Source organism: Hemitrygon akajei, chromosome 3 (assembly GCF_048418815.1).
Source record: "Hemitrygon akajei chromosome 3, sHemAka1.3, whole genome shotgun sequence".
Taxonomy (NCBI): Eukaryota; Metazoa; Chordata; class Chondrichthyes; order Myliobatiformes; family Dasyatidae; genus Hemitrygon; species Hemitrygon akajei.
This window is the reverse complement of record NC_133126.1, coordinates 197,035,601-197,061,751: the sequence shown is the minus strand read 5'-3', so window position 1 is coordinate 197,061,751 and position 26,151 is coordinate 197,035,601. Positions and strand designations below refer to the sequence as shown.

Sequence of the window (26,151 nt, the reverse complement as noted above, 5' to 3'; positions counted from 1 at the left end):
ATACAAATAGTGAAGGTAGCTTCACCCTGGTGAATGGGAGAGCTTTACAAATCAGTGCTGTATAGCAGTAACAGCGGCCAAAGGGTAATATGGGAATTCATTAGCAATGTCGAATGAAAAGAATACAGGGGCAAGCGTAGGGAATATTGTTGGACTGGGACAATGTTGGAGAAGGCAATCGTTTGGCTTTGGGTCAACAGGCTTCTCCTATAACCGCCGTAGGCGACAAAAGTATATGGTAAGCTTTTTCTTGCTCATTCGTTGTCTATTAGCATATAGTCAGGGCTGCAAAAGTGGCTCTAGTGGCTGCGTTTGTACTGTGCAAAGGGTGCGTGAGTCCCGAAAAACCTCCAAAGTCCACAATAACCATATATGTACAACATTCGCCGAGCTACATCCCCGCAGAGAACGTACTACAGAACTAGAGCTGCATCCCGAAATATTTTTGGCTCATCAGGGAAACAGTGGAAATGATCGCCATCTGCCACAGAAAGGTGGTCACTCCAAGGTTCTGGGAGGCATCCGAATGTGTAACTGAGAGTAAAGGGAAGGGAGCTAGGCAGTAGTTTTAGAGTGCTCCTGTGGCCGTTCCCCTCAATAATGCATATAATTTTTGATACAATTTAAGGGAGCCACAGCAACCGAGTTTCTGGTACTGAGTCTGGCGATGGGGTTCACAAGGAAACCTGATAGAGGAGGAATGTAGCGGTGAAATGTGTCTCCAAAGATAGATTAGTAGTAGGAGAGGCTGTGGATGTTGGATAGAGGCCTATATAGTATGTTGCCTCCCAGGGGCCTGGGTCAACCACTTCTCGGATCGGGTATGAGCTGGAATGGGAAATGGGATCGGCCGTGATGAAATGGCAGAGCAGAATCATTGTGGTGCAGAGCTTAATTCAGCCCCTCTGTCTTATGGTCTTATGGTCAAACTCGATGACCATCGATTCGTAAGACAAATTAAGCAAATGATATAGAGCAACTACTGGGAGGTTGAACCCCAAGGATGAAGGATGTAGGTGAATGATTGAGTGTCAGGAAAGGGAAAGGGAATAGGAATCCAGAACAGAGTACCTGTGGAGGCCGTTCCCTTAAATAGCAAGTGCACAGTTTTCGATACTGTTCGCGAGAACCATTGCGACCGGTTGTCTGGTTCTGAATCTGGCGCACTGTTACAGAACGGAAAGTGGCAGAGGAGGAATGTAGTGGTGATATATGAATCCATAGTTAGAGGAGTAGCTAGGAGAGTCTGTGGACGCGGCAGAGAAGCCGTAATGATACGATGCCACACAGGTGCCAGAGTCAGGTACATCTCGGATACTGTACATGGCATTATAAAGCGGAGAGTGAGCAGCCTGCCATTTTGGTACCTATTGGTAATAATGTCATAAGAATTGGGAGGAACTGAAGAGAGCGATGGCGCCTTTGCTTGCATCTTCGGAAACAGCTCTATTTCGATCCTTAATATCTCTATTTTTCCTTTTCAGGATTCTTTTGAAGACGCCAACTTGGAGTTACACGCTGACTTCGGGTCTTTGTGGGAATGGGACCCACTCTAGGGATCTTAGGACTGGCCGACATTCGATATGCCAAACACGCGGCCTAGTAGACTAGTGCGCCTTCAGCGTTCTGGGATTTCGTGGCTCTGGGGCCGGCGGACTCGAGGTCGGTATCGCTGCAGGAAACATGTGTGTCGTGAGAGACGGAAGATCAAATGCAGTAAGCGGGCTGCTGGCTGTGTGCCCAGAGACCCGGTCTTTGGGCAGAGAGCTCGGGAGAAGTGACGCAACAGACGTTTAAGGTCGTAAATCAGTGAGTTTTTTGTTATACCTCCCCTTCATCTGTGAAGGGGACACCTCTTTTATTTCCTACCATCTCGAATACCAGGTGAATGAATAGTCTTCCGGGTACTGTAAGCCTGTGTCTTTATCAATGCTTTGCTTCATGATTGAGTACTTGGTGGCAGGCACCGATGTATATTTTTGCTGTTGGGGGAGGGGGATGGCCGTAGCTTTCTGCGCTTATGGGTTGGTGGGGGGAAATCGGGCCATTTTGGGGTTCTAGCATTTAACTGTCAATCTTATTTTGGGGCACTGCACTGTATTCGTGGATGTTTGTGAGGGAAAAAAATCAGGATATGTACTGTGTGTATTTTTCTGACATTAAATGCAGCTTTGAAACATTTAAGAAAGCAAAGAAAGAAGGCCCTAAAGACACAAATAGCATGTCAAGTAGCCAATGTTATCTTAGTCACTGGGTTTTTCAATATGCAGATAGATTGGGAAAATTAATCTGATTCAGAATTCTAAGAGAGAGAATTTGTGAAATGGCTCCTCGATGTTTTTTTTTTTGCAGGAGCAGGGTTGTCGTTGAGCCGACGAGAGGGATGGGAGTGTTCTGTAATAAACTTGATATGATTACGGAGCTCAAGTTATAGAATCCTTGGGAAACAGCAATCATAATATGTTAGGTTTCACCGGGCAATTGGAGAGGGAGAAACCAAAGTTAGATATATCGGTACCACAGTGTAACATAGAAAACCTACAGCACAATACTGGCCCTTCGGCCCACAAAGTTGTGCTGAACATGTCCCTACCTTAGAAATTACTAGTGTTACCCATAGCCCTCTAATTTTCTAAGCTTTGAAAGACTCTTGAAAGACCTTATCGTATCCGCTTCCACCACTGTTGACGGTAGCCTATTCAACGCACTCACCACACTCTGCATAACAAACTTACCCCTGACAACTCCCCTGTACTGACTCCCAAGCACCTTAAACCTGTGCCTTCTTGTGGCAGCCATTTCAGCCTCTGATTATCCAGTCGTTAAATGCCTCTCATCATCTTATACATTCCTATAGGGTCACCTCTTATCTTCCGTCGCTCCAAGGAGAAAAGGCCGACTTCATTTAACCTGTTTTCAGAAGGCATACTCCCCAATCCAGGCAACATCGTTGTGAATCTCTTCTGCACCCTTTCTATGGTTTCCATATCCTTGAGGCGGCCAGAACCGAACAAAGTACTCCAAACGGGGTCTGACTAGGGTCCTATATAGCTGCAACATTGCCTCTTGGCTCCTAAATTCATTTCCACGATTGATGAAGGCCAATAAACCGTATGCCTTCTTAAACACAGAGCCAAGCTGCGCAGCTGCTTTGAGCGTGTTATGCACTCGGACTCCGAGTTCCCACTGATCCTCCACACTGCCAAGAATTGTACCAGCAATACTATATTCTGCCGTCATATTTGGGCTACCAAAATGAACCACTTCACACTTATCTGGGTTAATCTCCATCTGCCACTTCTCAGCCCAGTTTTGCTTCCTATTAATGTTCCCGCTGCAAACTGTGACAGCCCTCCACACTATCCACAACACCCCCACTTTTGTGTTATTCGTAAACTTACTAACCTATCCATCGACTTCCTCCTCGAGGTCATTTATAAAAATCTTGAAGAGTAGGGGACCCAGTACACGTACCTAAGTCACACCGCTGGTCACCGACCTCCAAGCAGTGTAGTAAAGGGAACTAAACAGGGACGAGATAGCAACTGAATAAGGTTTCGTGGAAGTGTCAAGGCAGATTAGCAGTTGCTCGAGCTTCTGAAAAAAACATAGGGATGTGTGGGGTAGATAAATGCCAAATAAGGCTAAGTATTCTAAAGGCCTGCCTCATGATGCATATGTCGCTGATAAAGGCAGTCAAAGCCAACATAAATACAGAAATAGACGGCATGTAAGTAGAGCACAAATTAAAGGAATTTAGGGAAGGGATATTATAAAAAAAAGCAGCAGAAGGAAATTAAGAACATAAGCAGGAAAGAAGAAATATAAAGACAAGCAGCCAAAAATATTTAATATTGATACCAAAACTTTCTTTCAGATATATAAAGAGTAAAAGAGGTTGGAGTAGGTATCGGGCGGCTGGAAAACGACGGAGCAGAAATAGTAACGGGCAAGGAAAAGGCAGACGAACCGAGTGAGTCTTTTGCAACAGTTATACAGAAGATGACACTCGTAGTTTGCCGGAGTTCAGCAATGTCAAGGGGCAGGTGTGCGTGCTGCTGCTATAACTAAGGAGTTGGTACTTGTGAAACAAAAAGTTGATAAGTCACCTGGATCTGATATACTCGTCCCCAGGGTTCCACACGTCGTAACTGAGTGATTGTGGAGAATTTAATAATGATCCTTCAAGAATCAGTAGATTCTGCATGCTTGGGGAGGACTGGGAAATGTAAATGTCACTCCACTCTTTCAGAAGGGCGCGAGTCCAGAAGCAAGAAAGTTATAGGCCAGTTACCCTTACCACAATGGTTGGGACAATTTTGGAGTGGATTGTTAAGGATGTTGTTTCCGGGTATTTGGAGTCACATGACAAACTAAGCCAAAGTAATCATGGTTTTCTTAAGGGAAAATCGTGCCTGACAAATCAGTTGAAATTTTATGAAGATATAACAAGTATAATAGAGAGAGAAGAATCGATGGATGTCGTGGACTTCTTATTTTCAGAAGATCTCTGAGATGTTGCCGCACCTAAGGATGCCGAACAAAATAAGAGTCCATGGGTTTCCAGGAATAGATCGAGCAACGACTGATTTGCACAAGGCAGAGAGTGGGAATAACGTGAAACTTCTCGGACTGTCTGCTGGTGACTAGTGATTATCCACAGAGGTGTTGTTTTACATATATATGTTAATGACTTGTACGATTATATTGATGGCCTTGTGGTCAAGTTTGCTGATGATACAAAGACAGGTGGAGTGGAGGATAGTATTGAAGAAAACGGCTGGCTGCAGAAGAACATAGGCAGATTAGGAGAATGGACAAATACATGGCAGACGCACGACAGTATCCCGAAGTGTGCGATCATGCACTTCGGTAAAAGGAATAAATACACGTTATTTGCAGGGCTCCCGAAAGTTTAATTTGCAGTTTAAATCCGTGGCGAGATAGACAAATGAAATATCTGCGTCCTTTCAAGAGGACTAGGATACAAGAGCAAGGAGGGAATGTAAGGCATCGTTTAGGTGACACCTGGAATATTGTGAAGAGTTTAAGAAAGGATGTGCTGTCGTTGGAGAGGTTTCAGAAGAGATCAACGAGAATGATTATGGCAATGAAATGGTTATCGTATTTACAGCGGTTGAAGGTCGTTCCCTCTGGAATTAAGTAGAGTGAGTGGGAAATATTACTGAATCTTATTAAATATAGAAAGGCTTAATAGAGTTGATGTGAAGTGCGTTTCGTTTGGTGGGGGATACTAGCACCAAGGGCCTCAATATACAGCGACGTCTATTTGGTATACAGCTGAGAAGGAATTTCTTTGCCAAGAGGAGGTGAATCTGTAGCGTTCTTTGCTATAGGAGGCTGTGGACGCAGGTAATCTGGTTCATTTCAGGCCGAGCTTGATAGGTTCTTGATTGGTCAGTGTGTGAAAAGTTATGGGAACAAGCAAGAGAATATGTTGAATGGAAAATCGATCGGCCATGAAGAATTGGCGGGGCATACTGGAAGGGCCTAATGGCCTAAATCAGCTCCTACGTCTTATATTCTGATAGTCTAAACCTTTTTCTTAGAATTTCTATTTCATCGCCAGAAATAGAATTATTTGCTATTATATAGCCCTCAGTCGTTGATTACCCACATGCTAAAATTGAAAGATATAAACCACAAACTACAATAATACCTGTTGGTGATATCTATTTGGTGCTTTGTTTGGTAATGATACAGGCCTACCTGCCAAGGCTCGAAATCTGCAATATGCGCACATGAGTTATTTACAAAGGGCCCGTCTCCTTCGACACAGGTGAACATGTCGTGTAGTGCGTGAGCTATGGAGTAGACCGCTTTATACACGTGGTATGAACTGCCATCCATTATCGCTGGAAGGTAGCTATTTTCTATCCCTTCCATCTGTTCTGTTCCTGTGCATTGCCGAACTTGATCTTGAGAATTATCGGGAATTGTCCTGTTGTCTATGCTAAAGGAGCAGGTGAATAACTGTTCCCAGAACTCCATCACCAAAATATTGTCAGGAAAGTTGGAAGGATGGACGTTAAGAAGATAATCTCTGAGGTCATCTATCTCTGTCCTTTGAGTGGTTAGACCAATTGTCCCGGTGAGATAAATTGCTCTTTGTTCAGGTGGAAGAAGGTGTTTCGTCACCCAGGATTCACTTCCAATCCATTGTATTCCAGTTACATTTTGCCGCCAAATCTCATTCAATAAAATTCGCATATCACCAGGGAGAACAAAGGCTACGACCACTTTAGTAAACGCCCGTTTAATCACCTGGACAATTCTACTGATTTTCTCTGCCGGATCGGAACTGTAAAATGATTCTGAGTAGGCAATGCAAACGCCAAAATTTTGCACATGCTCCACAAATTCTTGCATTCCGAAATTACCATAATCAGTGTTACTTCTAATTGTTCCAATCCAAGTCCAACCAAAGGTTCTCACTAGTTCAGCGAGGAGTTTAGACTGGTACTGGTCGCCGGGAATGGTTCTAAAAAAAGTGGGGTATTCTCTCTTATCGCTGAGACAAGAGCAGGTGGAGTAGTGACTGACCTGTAAAGACGGAGATAAATTGATAAATCCCTGGCTTGTGTTTTTAAATGAAATTGACTGATATACTTTTTGCGGTTCATCGTGAGATTTTTAAAATCCTTGGCAATAGCTATGACATTTTATGTACAACATGAAGAATGTGAGACATATAAACCGGAATTACTGAAACAATTTACATTGCACCATAAACTACTTACTTATTTTTCTGGTAGTAAAACTTTGATAAGACAAATCACGATCATTACATTCGTTTCTAGTCGCTGCATTACAGCAGCGATGTGGAAGCGTTGAAAGAGATGCATAAGAGTTTTACAAGATCTTTGCCTGGATTATATGTTATATTCTATAACGAATATATTTGAATTCTTTTCACCAGATTGGCTGAGTCCGAGGAGAGATCTGACAGAGGCTTAGGAGATGCATCGACTGAGTGGATTACCGGTATCTTTCTTCAAGTTTTAAATGTCTAAAACAGAGAACGTGCTTTTAAAGATAGAGTGGCTATGCTTAATATAGATTTGCCAAGCTAAAACTTTACCTAGAGGGTGTAGGTGCCTTCAGGAGGCTGGCAGTGTTTATTCTGTAAACAAATAGGAGGGACCTTTTTAAGACACCCCTAGGCACACGAATGTGTATAGAACGAAGCATGAGGGCAGTGCATAAACAACAGGGACCAGTTTAGTTATGGTTTTAGTAAATTACTTTGGTAGAGCACAACTGGGCCGAAGTCTCTATCTTGAGCTGCTTGTTGTTCGTTCTATTACGCGACGTTTAACAAGGGCTACATTAATGTTTTACAGTTAATTACTGGTAATGGCTCATCACTTATTCTGGTGGAAATAAGAGGCCTTCCGTTTGTCGAGGTCGACCATGGAAATGGCGTCCCAGCTCTTTGCATGATACGGAAGTCAGGGCAGGTGGATGTGGATAGTTAACGGTTAAGCATGCAGCAGTCTCCCCCTCTCCACGCATCTGATGAACCCAAAGAAAGATGAAGTCCACGGTGTTTGACAGCAGCAGCTTTACAGGAGTTGCTCGACCGTGTTGAACTCAACGTTGACTGCCTTAGGAAGCTCATCTCCGGAATTATTCTCGGGGATTCATCTTGAAGCTTCCCCCTTGAGTGGGTATATCCGCAAGACAGAGTGAGCCTGATATCAGAGTTATCAATTTTTTGTAGATGCACGACGGACCACGGCTAGCGAGCCCCAACTACTAGAAGCGGCTGGTTTAAAGCTCCGTAAAATTCGCATTTCCACTCTCTCTCGTTCGTAAAAACGGTTCCGCCGGGGCTAGTAGTTAAGTCATACCTGAAGGTAAGGAGCTACACTTGGTTATTAAGGGCTATTTAAGACACACTGTATTGGGAGCACTTAAAGTTAGTGTGAGCTTATCTGCGCTACCTCCCTGATCTATAACACCTGAGGGAACCTCAGCTGGATAGATGGGCGATAGAATATTATATGTGACAGATATCAAGCACTATAAACATTTCAATATATTAGTAACGATTTTATTGTGTTACTATCGTAATTTTAAAAAAATGGATAGGTATACGAACAGGAAAGAAATGGAGGGTTATGGGCTGAGTGCAGGTAGGTGGGACTAGGTGAGTGTAAACGTTCGGCACGGAATAGAAGGGCCTAGATGGCCTGTTTCGGTGCTGTTATTGTTATATGGTTATATGGTAAATTAAGGCGCATGAGGATCTTATGTTTCTGTACCTGCGAATAACAATACTTGTACTACCAGTGTAAAAATGAAGTAAAATATTCGACATATTACCAGCGGAATGCCGAAGGGTCCCATTGTCCTTGCGGTTACGATGGAATTTGTAGATATGTCGCAACAAACAATGGCAACGACGTTGGAGGAACCTCTACACTGAGGAAATTCAATTGATTCCTCATCTCCGTTGATCAAAGCGAGCGCTGCCTTCGAGGAGATCGCGGAGGACGAGCAGTCATCGTGTATCTGATACCCGAGTGTGATCCCCGGGAGGAGATTCTCATTCTGGTTTATTTCTTCAATGGTAAAAATCATTGTCTGCACTAGTCGGAAGATTTCAAAATCAAAACTGTGGGATAAATGTAAGATGAGACGATAAAATTGCTTAAATCTGAATTTAATCAAATGTGACGTCAAAGAAATAAAATGTAAATGTTTTCTTCTTGTCGATATATGATGTTCGCTGCACTGACCTCGGCTCGGGAGGCACACTGGTTCTTACTTATCTCACTAACTCAAGATGCGAAACACGCCCCATTTCACAATAAACAGGAGTCAATGCATATCACACGAGCGCACTAGAAAAACAATAATCCTAGTAATACACAGCGCTCGGATAACTGGAATAAAGCAGCAGGCAAAGAATGCTGGAGGAACTTAACATGTAGGGAAGTACCTACAAAGGGAAATGAAGCGTCACGCTTTGTGCCGAGTACTTTCATTAGGACTGGAAAGGACGCGTGGAGTATTTCGTATAGTCAAAGAAGCGACGTCTCGCCGGAGACGAGCAGCCTCTCCAGTCTTGAAGAATGGTTTCCATCTGAAATATCGACACTTTATCTCCTCCATTGAGGCTGAGTTCCTCCTCAATTCAGTTCTTCGGAACGACCTAAAAGTTAACTTACAGATTGAGTGGGCGTGAGGAAGACAAATGCGATGTCAGCATTACTTTCAGGAGGTCTAGAAAACAAGAAAAGGGATATGATGCCGAGGCTTTATAAGGCACTAGTGAGGCCACACCTTACGTATTTTGAACAGTTTAATGCTCTTCATCTGAGCAAAGATGTGGTGGCATCGGAGAGGGTCCAGAGGCTGTTTTCAAGGATGATTCCCATAAGGAAAGAGTTATTATATGAAGAATTTCCGATAGCTCTGAGCTGCACTTGCTGGGATTTAGAAGGATTAGGTGGGATCTCATACAAACTTTTGGAATGTTAAAATACCTAGACAGAGTAGATGTGGAAATGATTTTTCCTAGTGATGTGGGGTGGGGCTGGGGTTGTTGTCTAGGACAAGCGGGTACAGCCTCAGAATAGAGGGCCCTCCATTTCAAACAGACATGCCGAGAAATTTCATCAGATAGAGCGTGGTGAATCTGTGAAATTTCTTACTACAGGCATCTGTGAAGGCTCGGTCGCTGGGTGCATTTAAGGCTAGTATTGATAGTTTCTTGATTGGACATGGCATCAAAGGTTACGGGGTGTAAGCCGGGAATGGAATCGAGAAGGAGGAAACAGGATCAGCCATGATTGCTTGGCGAAGCAGACTCGATTAACCAAATGGTCCAATTCTAACCCTATGTCTCATGGTCATATGTTCTTATGACGACCTGATTATATGTCAGCATTGCACGCAAAATCGCTATTTCCTTAACATTAAAAATATGCGCTCCTGAACAAAATAATTATAAGCTTGATCGCTACTTAGAGTCGAAGTCTAAGTTCTTTCAGTTGCCTTTTTACCTCCATCATCTGCCTGCTTTTCCGTCTCCACTGATTATATCTCCTACATGGATTACCTAACACTTATCATAGAATTCGCAACGCATGGTTTGCAGCATCACAGTGGAAAGCCATTGACTGGTGCAGAACGGACGATAGTAGTTTGATTTTAATGGGCACACTCTTTTAGGTGAATACTCAGTTCCTAAATGAGGCGTAGCTATACCTCATCAAACATGTTCCTCAGTGAAGATGCACCATCGGACATGTTTTACTAGGATCTCTAAACTGGAATCCAGACACAATTGTGCTATTCATTACAACAGTAGGATGAAGAAAAGTAAGGCATACCTTCAAAGCTGTATTTTTTCAGTGCATGATTTTGCTTTAAACTCACAGTGGCATTTGAAACACCGAATAACAGCATTTATATTAGAAATTCACAAGAAAAATTTAATTCAACCATTTCCCGTTGAGGTACCACGGTAAAATTAATATTCCACCACGCTACCGAACAACAATAAAGGATAATGTCAACGGTATACGAAATTATCAGCTTATCATGAGCCCTCAGTTTGAAAGATTGACTGAATGAGTGAAAACGATTTCTCTTCGACGGTGTGATAACGAAACGTCGGTCTACAAGAAGTAAGCTCACCTTGTGCACCCAGTTCTCTTCGGTGTAAAGGTAAATGTATGGAAGTCATGAATCGGATCATGTATTGCGAATATTCCCCCAATACGACATCACCATCCTTGGCTAAGGCCGGCAAACTGTCTTTTGTTCGAGGCTTACAGAGGAATCCATGCGTTTCTGGCGCAGCAGCGAGTAACACGAAAAGCAGAAACTGGGACATCATCTGTTACATGCAGCTGTCACGGTCAGAACATTGTGTATTTATATTGTCTTTAATACGAAATGAAGTTCCACAGCTGTTTAAAAGTGCAACCACTGTTGTAACGTATTATATTCCCAGTGATGATATGGTACATGAGGGACACGTATTATTCGAGGTATATCTGATTAATGCCCGGGAGATTTTAGAGAAATATGAAATAACATTTATTCGATGCAGGTAAAACTGCACTCCCAGCAGGGTGTAAAGATTTTCCAATGAATTAAGCAGAAACCCGCAGTGTATAAAAGTTTCGTGCTTCTTATAATTCGCAACTTAGGTGCAATTTAGTCATTAGGCAAACGATCCGGTCATGAATAAATTGAATTAAATCTAAGTTAAAAACAACTGCAAAAACAACGATAGCTGGACACATGAATGCTCACAAATGCAAAATACATCAGAAAGCTCTGGATACATCACAGTCAATCAAAGCAAAAATGCTCTCCACCACTGAGTATATTTACATGGAGTCACAAGAAAGCAGCCTTTGTCATTAAAGAACCCCACCATCGAGACCATGTCCTCTCCTCACTAATACCATCGAAAAGAAGCTATAGAAGAATTAGTCCCCATGCCTCTAGCTTCAGGTACAATTGTTACCCTGCAAACATAAGGCTCCTGCACCGGCGTTGCTGACTATTCTGAACTGATTCTACGACCTACAGATCCACTTGCAAGATACGTTTACATCACAGATTCTCAGTGGTATTTTCTTTTACACGTTTAACTTAAAATCTTTTCTTTCAGTCTCTGCGCTCCCCAAACGCAAGGGAAACCAGGTCAGAAACCAATCCAGATGCCAGAATTTGCGTCTATAGCTTCTCTCTCAGAATTCAAGCATCTTAACACATTCATGGAAGACACTCATTTGAAAAATATCAAACAATAATGACGGGTTAAGAAACTGGATCCGCAGTCCGATACCAAGAAAGAATGATGCCTGAGAGGCAACAACATTTTCACCACGACTATTCTCAACACTGGTGCAGCGCAAGTCTGGGCATTCGATACGCCATTCTACTAGGAAATCCTAGTAGACACTCTTTTAATTACCTTGTTGGTTACATCGTGAAAATTGCCAATACTTTTGTTGATCCATTTCTCTTTCAGAAATACAAATTGACTCTGCCTAATTATGCATTGGTTTGCTGTTGTAATATTGCTTTTTGGTTTGTGCATGCTTTCTTCATGCGCAAAATGCATGATTGTCCAGTGTCCAACTATTTAAATTCCAATCCACATTCCTCTTATGATGCTTTGGTTCACTGCCTCCTTTAGTGTCATGCCAAGGCCAGCCTCACACTGAAAGTGAAACACTTAGTATTTCTTCTGTGTAGCCTCCATTCCCATGGCATGAGCAAAAATTTCTCTAAAGTCCAGTCAATATTTCCCTTTCCCTTCCCCTTCTAGTATCTACACTCCGCCCACCTCACTTCTACTCTTCGCCTTACCTAGCTATGATATCCACTGGTGTTCCTCCTCCTTCTCTTTCTCCCATTGTCTTCTCCCCCTCTTACAAATTATTTGCTATCCAGCCATTTACTTTTTCAACCTGTCACCTCCGTTGCACGCCATCCCTGCTCCCATTTGCTTATTTTTGTTTCTTTCCCCTTTCTTTCCAGACATGATGAAAGGTCCGGGCCGAAAAGTCAACTCTTTACAACCTCCGTAGATGCCACCTGACCTGCAGAGTTCCAAAGCATTTTGTGAATGTAACACTTGTAATGAAATCTTCTATCTTCATTGAAACTGGTGGCTTCACTTTTTAACATTATTTTCCATCTGGTACTTCAGTACCTGTGAACTCATCTTGTCAGAGCCTCAAGCAGACTTTAGAAGCTCCTCTGTACTCGCAACCCCTCGTACACTTATATCAGCATCAGAGCTGGCAATATAACATCTGCCTCCCTTCAGCCACCTCACTGATATAGACTAGGTTCATCTGCAGAAAAAAAGTTTAACCCTGCTAAGCACTATAAGTCGCAGTTTGCGAACCTCAGTGATAGGCCGAATTGTTCCTTAAAAAAATTCTGATATACACTCGTCGTGTGCAGTATTACCCCTGATTCCAAATGTTTTAGCCTTGTGAAGCAACTTAATGCTTGGAACTTTGGTGAAATTCCTCAAAGTCCAAACTCGCCTTATCTTCCTCATCAGTTCTTGGAACTTTCAGGGACTCTGAATAGAATTTTAAAAAAAAAACTTTTCCCATTAATAAATCTCTGTTGACACTATTCCTTCCTTGACACACTGTTATTATGACCTTAATTAAAAATTCCAAGATTTTCCCTAATATTAACATTAGCCAACTATTGAATTCAAATTCCATTGCCTTGTTTTGTTTACTGCTCCTATATTACGTCAATAATTTACTGCAGTCGCGCTTACCGATTTACCAATTTAATACGTGCTTGCACCTTCTATCCATTTGATAATACTCACTTTTGTACCTGTACTCCAGTCTATACAGGATGTACCACCCATAGATTATTTGTGTGATTTGCGTAGCAATTACATCATGGGCACGATTGACCGTCAGTTGTCCACGTTTTTGTTTACCCCTGATATTTCTGGCCGAGTCATGATTCTTTATTCCACTTGGTTGTGGTTGATGAACAAAATTAATTGGCTCAGTCAGAAACAGAATTAAAACTAATTTAGTTTCGGAAATGATTTAGGTTATCCCGTTAACGTCCTCTTTTCATAGAGTTACAGAATATTACACGCAGTATCCATTTTATTAGAACATGGAGCATAGAACAGTACAGCACAGTACAGGCCTTCGGCCCACAATGATGCACCCTCCCTTAAACCCTGCCTCCTATATATCCCCCTACCTTAAATTCTTCCATATACTTGTGTAGACGTATCTTAAATTTCACTAGTGTATTTGCCTCCACCACAGACTCAGGCAGTTCATTCTATGCACCAACCACCTTCTGTGTAAAACCCCTTCCTCTAAGAACACCCTTGCACTTCCCACCTCTTACCTTAAAGCCATGTCCTCTTGTATTGAGCAGTGGTGCTCTGGGGAAGAGGCGCTGGCTGTTTACTGTATCTATAGCTCTTAGTATCTTGTGTACCTCTATCATCTCTCCTCTCATCCTCCTCTCTAAAGAGAAAAGATGATAGAATTACACAAGATACTAAGAGATATCTAACTCCCTTAATCTCTAATCATAATGCATACTCTCAAAACCAGGCAGCATCCTGGTGAATCTCCTCTGTACCCTTTCCAATGCTTCCACATCTTTCCTATAGTGTAACGACCAGAACTGGACACAGTACTCCACGTGTGGCCTAAACAGAGTATTATAGAGCTGTATCATTACCTCGCAACTCTTATCTCTATCCCATCGACTTATGAAAGCAAACAACCCACGAGCTTTCTGAACTACCCTATCTACATGAGAGGCAACTTTCAGAAAACTTTGGACACATGCCCCAGATCCCTCTGCTCTTCCACACTTCCAAGTATCCTGCCATTTACTTTGTATTCTGCCTTGGAGTTTGTCCTTCCAAAGTCTACCAACTCACACTTCTCCGGGTTGAACTCCATCTGTCACTTCTCAGCCCACTTTTGCACCTTACCAATGCCTCTCTGCAATCTTCGACAATCCTCTACACTATCCATACCTCCACCAACCTTTGTGTCGTCTGAAAACTTGCCACCTCACCCTTCCATACCCACATCCAGGTCCTTAATAGAAATCACGAAATTCAGGGGTCCCAGAAACGATCCTTGTGGGACACCACTAGTCACAACTCTCTAATCCGAATGCACTCCCTCCACCACGACCCTCTGCCTTCTGCAGACAAGCCAATTCGGAATCCACCTCGCCAAACTTGCCCAGATCCCATGCCTTCTGACTTTCTGAATACGCCTACTGTGTGGAACCTTATCAAATGCCTTACTAATATCTATGTAGATCACATCCACAACACTACGCTCATCTACATGCCTGGTCACCTCCTCTACAACCTCTAACAGTGTTGTTAGACACGATCTGCCCTTCACAAAGCCATGCTGACTGTTCCTGATCTGACCATGGTTTTCCAAATGCCCATAGATCATATCTCAAAGAATCTTTTCCAACACCTTTCCCACCACAGACGTAAGGCTCACTGGTTTATAATTACAAGGACTATCGCTACTACCTTTTGTGAACAAGGGGACAACATTCGCCTCTCTCCAGTCTTCCGGTACCATTCCTCTGGACCACGAGGAAATAAAGATCCCAGACAGAGGCTCAGCAATCTCTAACCTCGCCTAATGGAGCGTCCTGGGGAATATTCAGTTAGGCTCCGGGGTCTTACTCATCCGAATGTATTTTAACAACTCCAAAACCTCCTCTCCCTTAATATCAACATGCTCCAGAACTTTAACCACACATATATTGGCCTCACCGTCATGAAGCTCCCGCGAATTAGTGAATACCGAAGATAAGTATTCATCGAGGACCTCGCTCACTTCCAGTGCATCCAGGCACATCTTCCCACCTTTATCTCTAATCGGTCCTACCTTCACTCCTCGTATCCTTTTGTTCTTCACGTAATTGAAGAATGCCTTGGGGTTTTCCTTTACCTGTTCGCCAAGGCCTTCTTATGCCCCCTTCTTGCTCTCCTCAGCCCCTTCCTAACCTCCTTCCTTGCTATCCTATATTTCTCAATAGCGCTATCTGATCCTTTGTTCCTAAACCTCATGTATGCTGCCTTCTTCCACCTGACTAGATTTTCCACCTCACTTGTCACCCATGGTTCCTGCACCCTATCATTCTTTATCTCCCTCACCGGAACAAATTTATTCCTGACATCCTGCAAGCGATCCCTAAACATTGACCACATGTCCATAGTACATTTCCCTGCAAAAGCATCATCCCAATTCACACCCGTAAGTTCTAGCCTCATAGCCTCATAATTTTCCCTTCCACAACTAAACATTTTCCCGTCCTCTCTAATACTATCCTTTTCAATGATAATGCTAAAGGCCATGGAGCGGTGGTCACTGTCCCCCAGATGCTGACATACTAAGAGAACTGTGACCAGATCCGGTTAGTTTCCTAATACTAGATCTAGTATGGCATTCCCCCTAGTCGGACTGTCAACATACTGTGACAAGAATCCGTCCAGGACACACTTAATAAACTCTGCCCCATCTAAACCATTGGAACTAATCAGGTGGCAATCAATATTAGGGAAGTTAAAGTCACCCATGATAACAACCCTGTTATTTTTGCACCTTTCCAAAATCTACCTCCCAATCTGCTCCTCGGTATCTCTGCTGCTACCAGGGGGCCAATAGTATACGCACAATAGAGCAACTGCTCCCTCCCTGTTCCTGATTTCCACTTATACTGCCTAAAAGAGGATCTTGCTAAATTACCCACCCTTTCTGTAGCTGTAATAGAACCCCTGCCGAGTAATGCCACCCCTCCCCCCATTCCCCTCCCCCCGCCTTTTAAAGCACTGAAATCCAGGAATATTGAGGCATCGTGCCCTGGTGCCAGCCAAGTCTCTGTAATGGCCACTACATCATAATTGCATGTACCTATCTAAGCGCTCAGTTCATCACCTTTGTTACTGATGCTTCTTGCATTGAGGTTTCAACACTTTAGCCCTTCAACCTTACAAACTTTAGACCCTTTATTCTGCTTCTCTTTCCTCAAAGCCTCTTCATATGTTACAGCTAGCTTTAGTCTATGCACTATATTTGCAGTTCTCGCATGGCCTTTATCCTCCTCCACCTCAACATCTGCTCTAACACTCTGGTTCCCCTCCCCCTGCAAAACTAGTTTAACCCCCCCCCCCCCCCGGATCAGCACTAGTAAACCTTCCCGCAAGGATCTTAGTCCCCCTCGAGTTCAAGTGCAACCCATCCCGTCGGAACAGGTCCCACCTTTCCTGGAACAAGGCCCAATTGTCCAGAAACATAAAGCCCTCCCTCCTACACCAACTCCTTAGCCACGTATTTAGCTGCATTATCTTCCTATTTCTAGCCTCACTAGCACGTGACACGGGTAGCAATCCTGAGACTTGAACCCTGGAGATTCCGTCCATCAGCTTTGCACCGAACTCCCTAAAATCTCTTTGCCGGACCTCTTCCTTCTTCTTAGCCACGTCATTGGTCCTTGCAGGGACCACGACATATGGCTGCTCACCCTCCCTCTTGAGAATACTGAGAGCTCGATCCGAGATATCGCGGACCCTGGCAGCAGGGAGGCAACAGATCAGCCCGGATTCTAGATATCTGCCACAGAACCTCTTATCAGTCCCCCCAACTATCGAATTCCCTATCGCTACTGCTCTGCTATTTTCCCCCCTTCCCTTCTGAGCTGACAGTCCAGTCTCGGAGCCAGAGACGCGACCACTGCAACTTGTCCCTGGCAGGTCGTCCCCACCAACCGTTTCCTGAACGGTATACTTATTATTGATGGGAACGGCCACAGAGGTGCTCTGCTCTTCCTGTCTATTCCCCTTCCCTCTCCTGACAGTCACCTAGCGACCTGTCTCCTGACTTTTAGGGGTGACTATCTCCCTGAAACTCCTGTCTATTTCTGCCTGTGCCTCCCGAATGATTTGAAGTTCATCCAGCTCCAACTCCAGGTCCCTAAATCGGTTTGTCAGGAGATGCAGCTGGATGCACCTTTTACATGTGTAGTCATCAGGGACAATTGTGCTCGCACTGACTTCCCACAAACTGCAAACGGAGCTCCCGACTGCTCTAACTACTGCCCCCATTACCTACTTATAAGTTAATTAGATTAATTAAAGGAGTTTACGCGGCCTTACCTCCGTGAGAGCAAGCTCGTCCTCAGCCTGTCGAGCTAAAGCCTTCTTAATCTGTCTCCCACTTCCGTCGCCCGGTCCGTTAATCGGTTCGCTTTTTAAATTCTGCCGCTGTCTCACATGCCGACCTTCACAGGCTTGAGCAGACGTGCCTCGTTCAAACTGCCGAAGAAATTACCTTCCCCCTCTGAATCTATTCGCTTTTCAAACTCTCCCGCTGTCTCACTGGCCGACATTCATGCGCTTGCGCAATTGTGCTCCTACGCATTAGGCTATGCATTCACTCGAAAAGGAGCACTGATTTGTGGAAGAATCTAAGTGGCATAGGACGATACAAACTTTTCACACTGTCATAGGCCTACTGTAGTTCTGAACCAATTGGTTTCCATTAGAGTGCAGAATCGTGAACCAATATTAATTGGAGAGAATATCATTACAGCAGAACACTGCGAAAGTACAATGAAAACAGTAACAGAATGCACAATTAAGGGTTACAGTTAAGGAGAAAGAGCAGTGCAAGTAGATTATAAGGTGGGAGGTCATAACGAGGTAGATGGTGAGACCAGGTGTCCATTGTTTCATACTACAGAACTGTTCAAACGTCTTACAACAGTCGGATGGAGGTTGACCTTGAGTCTGGAGATGCACTCAGTTGTCACATTATTCGGTTACAAAATTTTCTGGTAAAGTGGTCACAGCTGATGCAGCCCACCTACCCAGAGCTACTCCGTGCTGTGGGTTCAGAGATTCTGCTCTGAACGCCACCTTTGTAATACGAGGGTGTTTATGTGACTGTCCCTTTACTGGCACCTTCAAGCAGTCTGGCCATTCTCTTCTGACCTCTTCTTACCAGGCGTTTCGTATATAATACTGTAGCTCACTGGAAATTTATTTTTATTTTCTTTTTGCCGTATTCTCAACAAACGATAGAGATTCCAGGAGATCAGCAGCTCCTGGAATATGAATAAAGTCCCATATTTCATCCCCGTTGTGATACATGGTTTGAGCAACAAATCTTCCCGCCGAACATTCCCGCATGCTTTATACATTGAGTTACTGCCACATAATTGACTGATCATATATTTGCGTTACGGAGCGGGCGTGCAGCTACACTTAATGAAGTGGCCACTGAATGCTCCTACATTTGCTGCTGCCACGAGTTAAAAATTTGAAGTGATGACAGGACGTTGGTTTACATGAGGACTCTTTAAGTGAATCAATTGACTAAACTTCCGTATTGAACCAAGAAAATAACCCGTTAACCCAGTGCATCCATGCTGTTTGCGGATTGTTATCATTTGACTAATTCTGCTTCATCTGCCTTCTATATATTATCGTTTTGACCTGTAAGCTTTTTATTTTCTTCAACGCTTTTCGGATCTTAACTTTAATTCCACCCAACATTTGGGCCGCTCGTTGGCGATACGTCTCTATGAACACAAGTGTAATGCACTCTTTCCCTCCACCATGATCGACGGCATCATCCAACGTGGTACTTGATGATGAACAGTACTATTGAACCTCTATTGTTACTATTACATCTACCTGTCGAAACAGAATATCAGGGTGCACTTGCATCATTACTGAAGGGAATTATCAACAGTATATCTTGAGGTCCATGACACAAAGCCCTGACTGATAACAAATTGGAACTGGAATTGTCATATGTACGAAAGTACCGTTAAATAGATCTCTTGCATAGTACTCACATCGATCAAACCACTAAACCATGTACTCAGGTAAGCACGTAAAACGGTGCTGGGTGAAATGTAACAGCTACGGAGATAGTACGTGGAAGGCAAACAATAAGGTGTAAGATCATCAGCAGATATATTTGCAAGGTCAATAGGCTGTAGTCCAACGAACTTCAGCGACATACTTCATAGGTTTATAACAGTACGATAGAAACTGTCCTGAAGCTTAACCTGTATGTCACAGTGTATTGTGTTGTCTGTTCGGGTTGGTCTAAGAATAAGGTTGTACAGGGTCATTGCTGCTGGGGAGAATATGATGTTTACACAGGACTTTATGTCTTAGAATTAAAGGTCCCGTATCCAGGGATGGGCGAATGCTGTACTGGCGTGAAAATGTTAAGTTTAATTGGGACTACCTGGGTTGCATTATTGTCGGCCGGAGCTGTTAAGCCAAACTAACTGCAGCTGTTATTTGTTATCAACAGTAAATCCTGGGGTTCATGACACACAGTCTTCTGTTAAAGGTATGCCAAGTTATGAATGATATACGTAGGGTAATGCAAACAGACTTTTTCAACAGAGTTTTGTTGCTACTAGAGCTAGAAGTCATAGCTTAGAAGTAAAGAGTGAAATATTTAAGGGGAACATGAGGGGAGCTTCTCAATCTCAGGGCAGTGAGAGTGCGGAATAGCGTAAATTGTTAATGCGGTTGCAGTTTCAACAATTCAGAGACATTTCGTTATTTTCATATTTGGGGTGTGGGGGAGCGGCGCTTGGAGTGCAATAGTTTAGTTGCATGTCGATTGGACTTGGTGGAATACGTGTTAAGCACTAATAGAGTCACCACTGTCAACTGGTTACAATTGGTAACTATAAGGCCAGAGGGAAATGTATTAAATTAGTCCAAGTAGGAAGTTCACAAAAAAAACAACAAACTTCATAGTTCCTTCGACATAGCTGGTTGCAGCTTCAAATTCTTTCTTCATGCCCCTGCTAACCCTCACACTCTCGCTCTAAAGATGACATTGTCCGGATCAGTGGAAAAACTCCTTCCTACAAGATAAAAACAATTCTCCATCATGTGGCAGCTGTCCTTCACTCAATATGATAAAAACATTTCATAAATGGTTTTTCTTTATGTTTTCTTTGCCTCATTATCAATTATCGGGAAGTCCACGTTTGTTCTCCACTGGGAATCTAGATGAACCTATATTACTTTGGAAGCTGGTAAACAAAGTATGAACATACTACAAATCCCTCTCGCCATAAACTCTGTATTTAAACCAACAGAGCATTCAGACCGCTTAACCTTCCTTCTGTTATAGCAAAATAGCAAGTATTGTTCTCGGAGTGATGGGGCTGTTACTGAACTACTTGCACTCCTTGGAAATAAACCATCATAGATACACTCAGTGGCAACTTTACAAGGGACACCTATACACCTGCAAGTTTATAGAAATATATACTCAGCCATCATGTACAAAAAGCTCAACCAGAGATGGTCAAGCAGTTGATTTCCTGATCATACCAAATACATGTACGGAGAAGAAATTTAATCTCAGTATCTTTGATTGTGGACTGCTTGTTGGCTCCAGATCGAGTGTTTCGAATATCTGAAAAATTACTTAGCTGCTGGAATTTTCACGCACAACAGGCTTAGGATTTACAGAAATTGGTGAAGATAAAGATCCAGTGAGCAGCAGTTCTCTGGCCGAAAATATCCAGACTGGCTGCACTTGAATCAGAGGGGGACCAATATCCTGGCAGGGATGTTTGCTAAGGCTATTGGGGAGAATTTAAACTATAATTGCTGTGGGGTGGAACAGAACTGAAGAGACGGAGAAAGGGGTGGCCTGCTCATGAATAGAGAAAGGTTGGGGACAGTGCGAGAGTGAGGATAGGCAGGTCATAGAGAAGGGGTGCACACTGAGCGATTGTTTGAGAAGTGTCTATTTTAAGGCAAGAAGCATCATGAGTAAAGCGAATGAGCTTAGAGCGTGGATCAGTACTTCGAGCTCTGATGTTGTCGCCATTACAGAAATTGGATGGCTCGGCGGCAGGAATGGTTACTTAGAGTATCAGGGCTTAGATGTTTTAGAAATGACAGCGAAGGAGGCAAGAGAGGTGGAAGCGTGGCACTGCGGTTAAGACATAGTGTCACAGTTGTAGAAAAGGAGGAAGTCAGGAAGGCATTGTCCACAGGTTCGATTTTGTCATTTCAAAAATTTTGATAGGTATATGGACAGGTAAGGAATGGAGAGTTATGGGCTGAGTGCAGGTAGGTGGGAGTAGGGGAGCGTTCGGCACGGACTAGAAGGGCCGAGATGGCCTGTTTCCGTGCTGTAATTGTTATATGGTTATATATGGTTCTCTGCCTTCTGTTATTACCCAGAAGGTCTCTGCTTTTGGCGTGACGCCTACGTCCGTTGGTCTGAGAATGGTCGCTGCTACCGGCACAGTCCTTTCGACACTGGAAAGAGTTAGCAGTTCTGTGGAGGCAGTAGTTTGCTACTTTGGCACTCTGAATGTTACCGATTCTGCTGTAGTGCAAGCACCAATGAGGATTGAGTGAGGAAGCCGCGACATGAATCCAGGTTCCTGACGAATCCCTGCGTGGTCGGAGATATACTTGATCCGCAGACCAACCAACAGTCTCAGTCGAATCACTCCAGCTTCCCCGTTGCGACAGGTGATAAACGGCGAACTGAAGTTCTTGTAACTCCAACCTCTGTCTGGAAATCACCTCGCTGCGATCGGCTCCATCGACCGACTGACTCTGAGAGGCCGCTGGATCCTTGTTGGCTTAATTGTACTGGGAAGAGAGACCTTGACAAATGCTAGAGTATCCGAGAGCTGGAGAGAGACGCAATATGAAATTGGAAAGCGAACTGTGCACAAAACAAATCCTGAGCTGTGACAAGAATTTTGCTCTCTGTCTGAGATCATGCATGCTCTTTCTATTCTTACAATGTGTTCTCTTATACTTCCTCACTTTGTCGAAGTTCGGTAAGTGAGCTCGGAAAAGGGGAAGTTGAACGCGGAGAGTTATCTCAGTCTCTAGCCGATTGGCAGCTTTTAATAGTATTAACAAGAGGGGCGGAGCAATAAGATATCAGTGCCTTGTATGTGTCTTGTTGGGAGGTTCGTTACAGTTTGAACTGCTCTTTCCTCTTCTCGATTTGCCTAAGGGAACTGTGGATGCTTGTCTGGTGTTTGTACTGATAGACCCGAAGAAAGAAATTCTATTATGAGCAGCTGAATTTCTCTAACACTAGAGTCTCTAGCATTCCATATTGAGCGAATTCTTCTTCTGGATACTGTATTACTGTCAGAAGTGCAAGACGCAGACACTGAAATACTGGGGACTGGACTGGGCTAAATTTAGGGACGGGACAGGACAAAGACTAGGAGCTGGGACAGGAAAACAGACTTGGGCTAGGACTTCGGCTAGTAAAGACGGACCAGGAAAAGGAACTGGGAACTAGTTGCCTGGCCTTGGACTCCGCGCGAGAGACTGGACAAGAACTCAGAACCTGGGTCTTGACTCGGGCTCGGACCCCGGAATTAAACGAGTATATGACGAGGCCAAGGTTATTCGAGGCTAGGGTTCTTCGAGACTTGGGTTCTTCGAGGTTTGGGTTCTTCGGAGCTTTCCTGGGCAGGACGAGGACCTGTTGGAATAGGCCATCACATGACCTCACACCGGCGGGAAAATTACATCATGTGACCTTACACTGGTGGGAAAATTACATCACCCCACCATCACAAACGAATTACATGCTCACAAGTTATTCAATTACATCATGGTCATAAGACAGCGACAAGATACTCACGGGGTATGTAACACTAGAGAAAACAAGGCTCCGTGAAACGGTGGTCCTTCAACCAGGCCTAGAGATCACGAAGGTTTGCACTGGCCTTTCTCCAGCTAGTTGCTGCAAGGGGACACTGACGAGACAAACTGGTCCTAACTCGACCCCAGGGCCACTTTATACCCGGCCCCAAGAGAGAATTAGATGCCTATAATTAAGCCCAACTGAAACAAGGGACATCAAGGGACACCATCCTTTCCCTTCTCCAGCTCTGTATCACTTTTGCCAATCACCTTTCCAGCTTTTAGCTTCATCCCACCCCCTCTGGTCTTCTCCTGTCATTTCGCATTTCCCCCTCCCCCTACGACTTTCAAATCTCTTACTATCTTTCCTTTCAGTCAGTCCTGAGGAAAGGTTTCGGCCCGAAACGTCGACAGTGCTTCTCCTTATAAATGCTGTCTGGCCTGCTGTGTTCCACCAGCATTTTGTATGTGTTGTTTGAATTTCCAGCATCTGCAGATTTCCTCGTGTTTGCTCTTTAAATAACGAAATAGAAGCGGGGCTGAATTGTTTAAAGGTGCTTCCCTTGGCACTATATCACATGCGAATTTCCTCACACTCTGCCACAGGGGTATCCGCGGCAGAGATCGTCTATGGCCGACCAGGAAGGACTCCTTGGGATACGAATATAAGACCCCCGACTCAGGTGGATCTCCACATCATGGAGGAGGAATTGCAGAAATATTTTCGTCAGTTAACATACTCTTTAAAGTTTCTCCATTCTCAGGTGCAGAACACCTTTAAGGAACCGGCCGGACCATGTATCCATGAATCAGTATGTATGTATGTATCCATGAATCAGTATGTATGTGGACATTGTAATGGGACTCTATTGTCAGCTGGCTCAGGGAATTTTGAATACTCCTCCCTGTACCCCAAGGACCATTTACGGTATGATTAACTGGTAATAACACTTGCTATCGAGCCAGGAAAGGCTACGTAGTCTTGTTCAACGGCACCTATACAACCGCTACCAGCAACCTACCTCCACTCTTGGCGATCGAGACAATCGGTCCCCTTAATTTTCCCTGCCCCCAGAAGCCTCACATTCGACAACGACTGACAGACGGATCTGTGAGTAAGGAATTCTGTGCAGATTGGAATGATCCTGTCTTTGGGCCACGGGTTTCTGAGTACTCTCTCTAGGGGCGTCGGCAGGAACCATACCCGCAATGAACGGTAACCACCTCATTTGTGGGTTGACGGCACTGGGTAACAGCACTATGAAAGGATTGGAGGCGATCAACCAGGAGATGGCGGAATTAGAACTATGCACAGCAAACTCGATATGCGGTGGATTACCATTTACCACAGCAGTTAGGAGTATGTGAGATTGTGGGAGACAAGTGTGTTACCCACGTTAGGAATGAGTCCTATAATGTATCTCCAGGAGCAACTAGACAGTTTTAGACTAACCACCGGAGGGGCTGGGTGGATAGGCTCGGTACTAGAAGGATCTTGGACATCTTATTTGCAACACGGAGCAATAATATAATCATAGCATGCTGCGTATTGATGACTTGCTTTAACACCTGTTGTAACGTCTTTATAAACAAGCTCTCTGATCCATTCTCAGCACTACTTTAATTTATCATCAAATGATAAAAAGGAGAGAATGATAAAATCTTAAGGGGATTCTCAGATTCCTGTAAACAATGGTTAAGGTTGAGTCTGTGTATTCTGCTTTGAGAATGGCTGCAGCGAGTTTGAGCAGCTGCTCTTTGGAGGGAGATAATGTCTCCGGATTTTTCACACCTTTAGGTTTCGGGTCAAAAAGCTCACAAAACACACAAGGGGATGTCTCCTGATTTTTCACAGCTTTTAGTTTCGATAAGAGGCGGTTGCTGATGGAGATGAGACAGTACATTCCTTACTTAATTAAAGCATAAACGTCGGTGGATGCTCTTATCTTTGTAATTTAAGTTTTGGTTCCAACAAACCAGGCAGGGCATTCCTTTCTTAATTAAAGTGGCTGGAATGCCTATCAAATTGATTGTCCTTTCGTATCAATAATCCACTTACTTGACTGGAATATCTATTTTGTTTGAGTTGATTAAGTGTTCTTTTTTGTCTCAGACTATCACTGTTGCTGGACATGTGACTGTCAGGGTTAGCTAGAAATTGCTTTCTGCATACGTGACAAAGATGGTATAAAAACTCAGTATCTCTGTGCTTCGACAGAGAGACCTCCGTAGCTGACTCTGTGGGAGTGCAGAAGGGGGTTCTCTCTTGTAACCTTGCTACTAATAAAGGTGGAAAAGAATCAACTGTGGTACTTATTTCGTCACATCGTGTGAATCACCGTTGACAAATGGAATATGACGTGATACCGGAGCACCTGCAGGAAAGCAATGCGGACATGGAGAGAAAGTACAACCTTTTACAAGCAGCTGCGCGAATATTATATGACAAATCACTGAAGCTAATATGTTTTAATTGGTATTATTAATGCAGCGAACAAAATCATATCACTTGATTGCAGCACGATTCTTCGATCATAAAAAAGCCTATCGATAACTAAACAGAGCACACAATGCCACCATTGTAAACTAACTGCAAACTACTAGACATTTTCCGCGCCACACAAAAACAAGTATATAAGATTAGTCAAACATGATTCCGCTTCATAAATGCATGTTCACTCAACTCAACGATGTTATTATTTTCGTCATATTTTGATTTCACCGACTTTTGGATACTCTCCGATGCTTTTCCCCACTATTCACGTCAAACTGGTAATTTTCTGTGTTTTCTTTCGATTGGCTACTAAACTACTTGCACCACTTTTATTCTCCGCAGAATCATATGTGAATCTATATCATTTTAGATGGTTTTAAAGGAGTGTGCATTGGCCCAAAATCATCTGGTTCAAAACCCTTGGCTTTTA

General features: G+C 43.6%; 1 protein-coding gene across 1 annotated transcript in view; it reads right to left on the bottom strand.

Annotated features, from left to right (window-relative positions):
* The window catches only part of LOC140724663 (extracellular calcium-sensing receptor-like), a 36,142-nt gene extending 18,208 nt beyond the window's left edge, over window positions 1–17,934 (bottom strand). The window contains exons 1-3 of the mRNA XM_073039089.1: window positions 17,819–17,934; window positions 8,350–8,641; window positions 5,731–6,564 (exon numbers count right to left, since the gene is read on the bottom strand). Coding sequence (XP_072895190.1) covers window positions 5,731–6,564; window positions 8,350–8,641; window positions 17,819–17,934 — 1,242 coding nt within the window. The remainder of the gene's footprint in view (window positions 1–5,730; window positions 6,565–8,349; window positions 8,642–17,818) is intronic.
* Window positions 17,935–26,151: the final 8,217 nt, after the last annotated feature.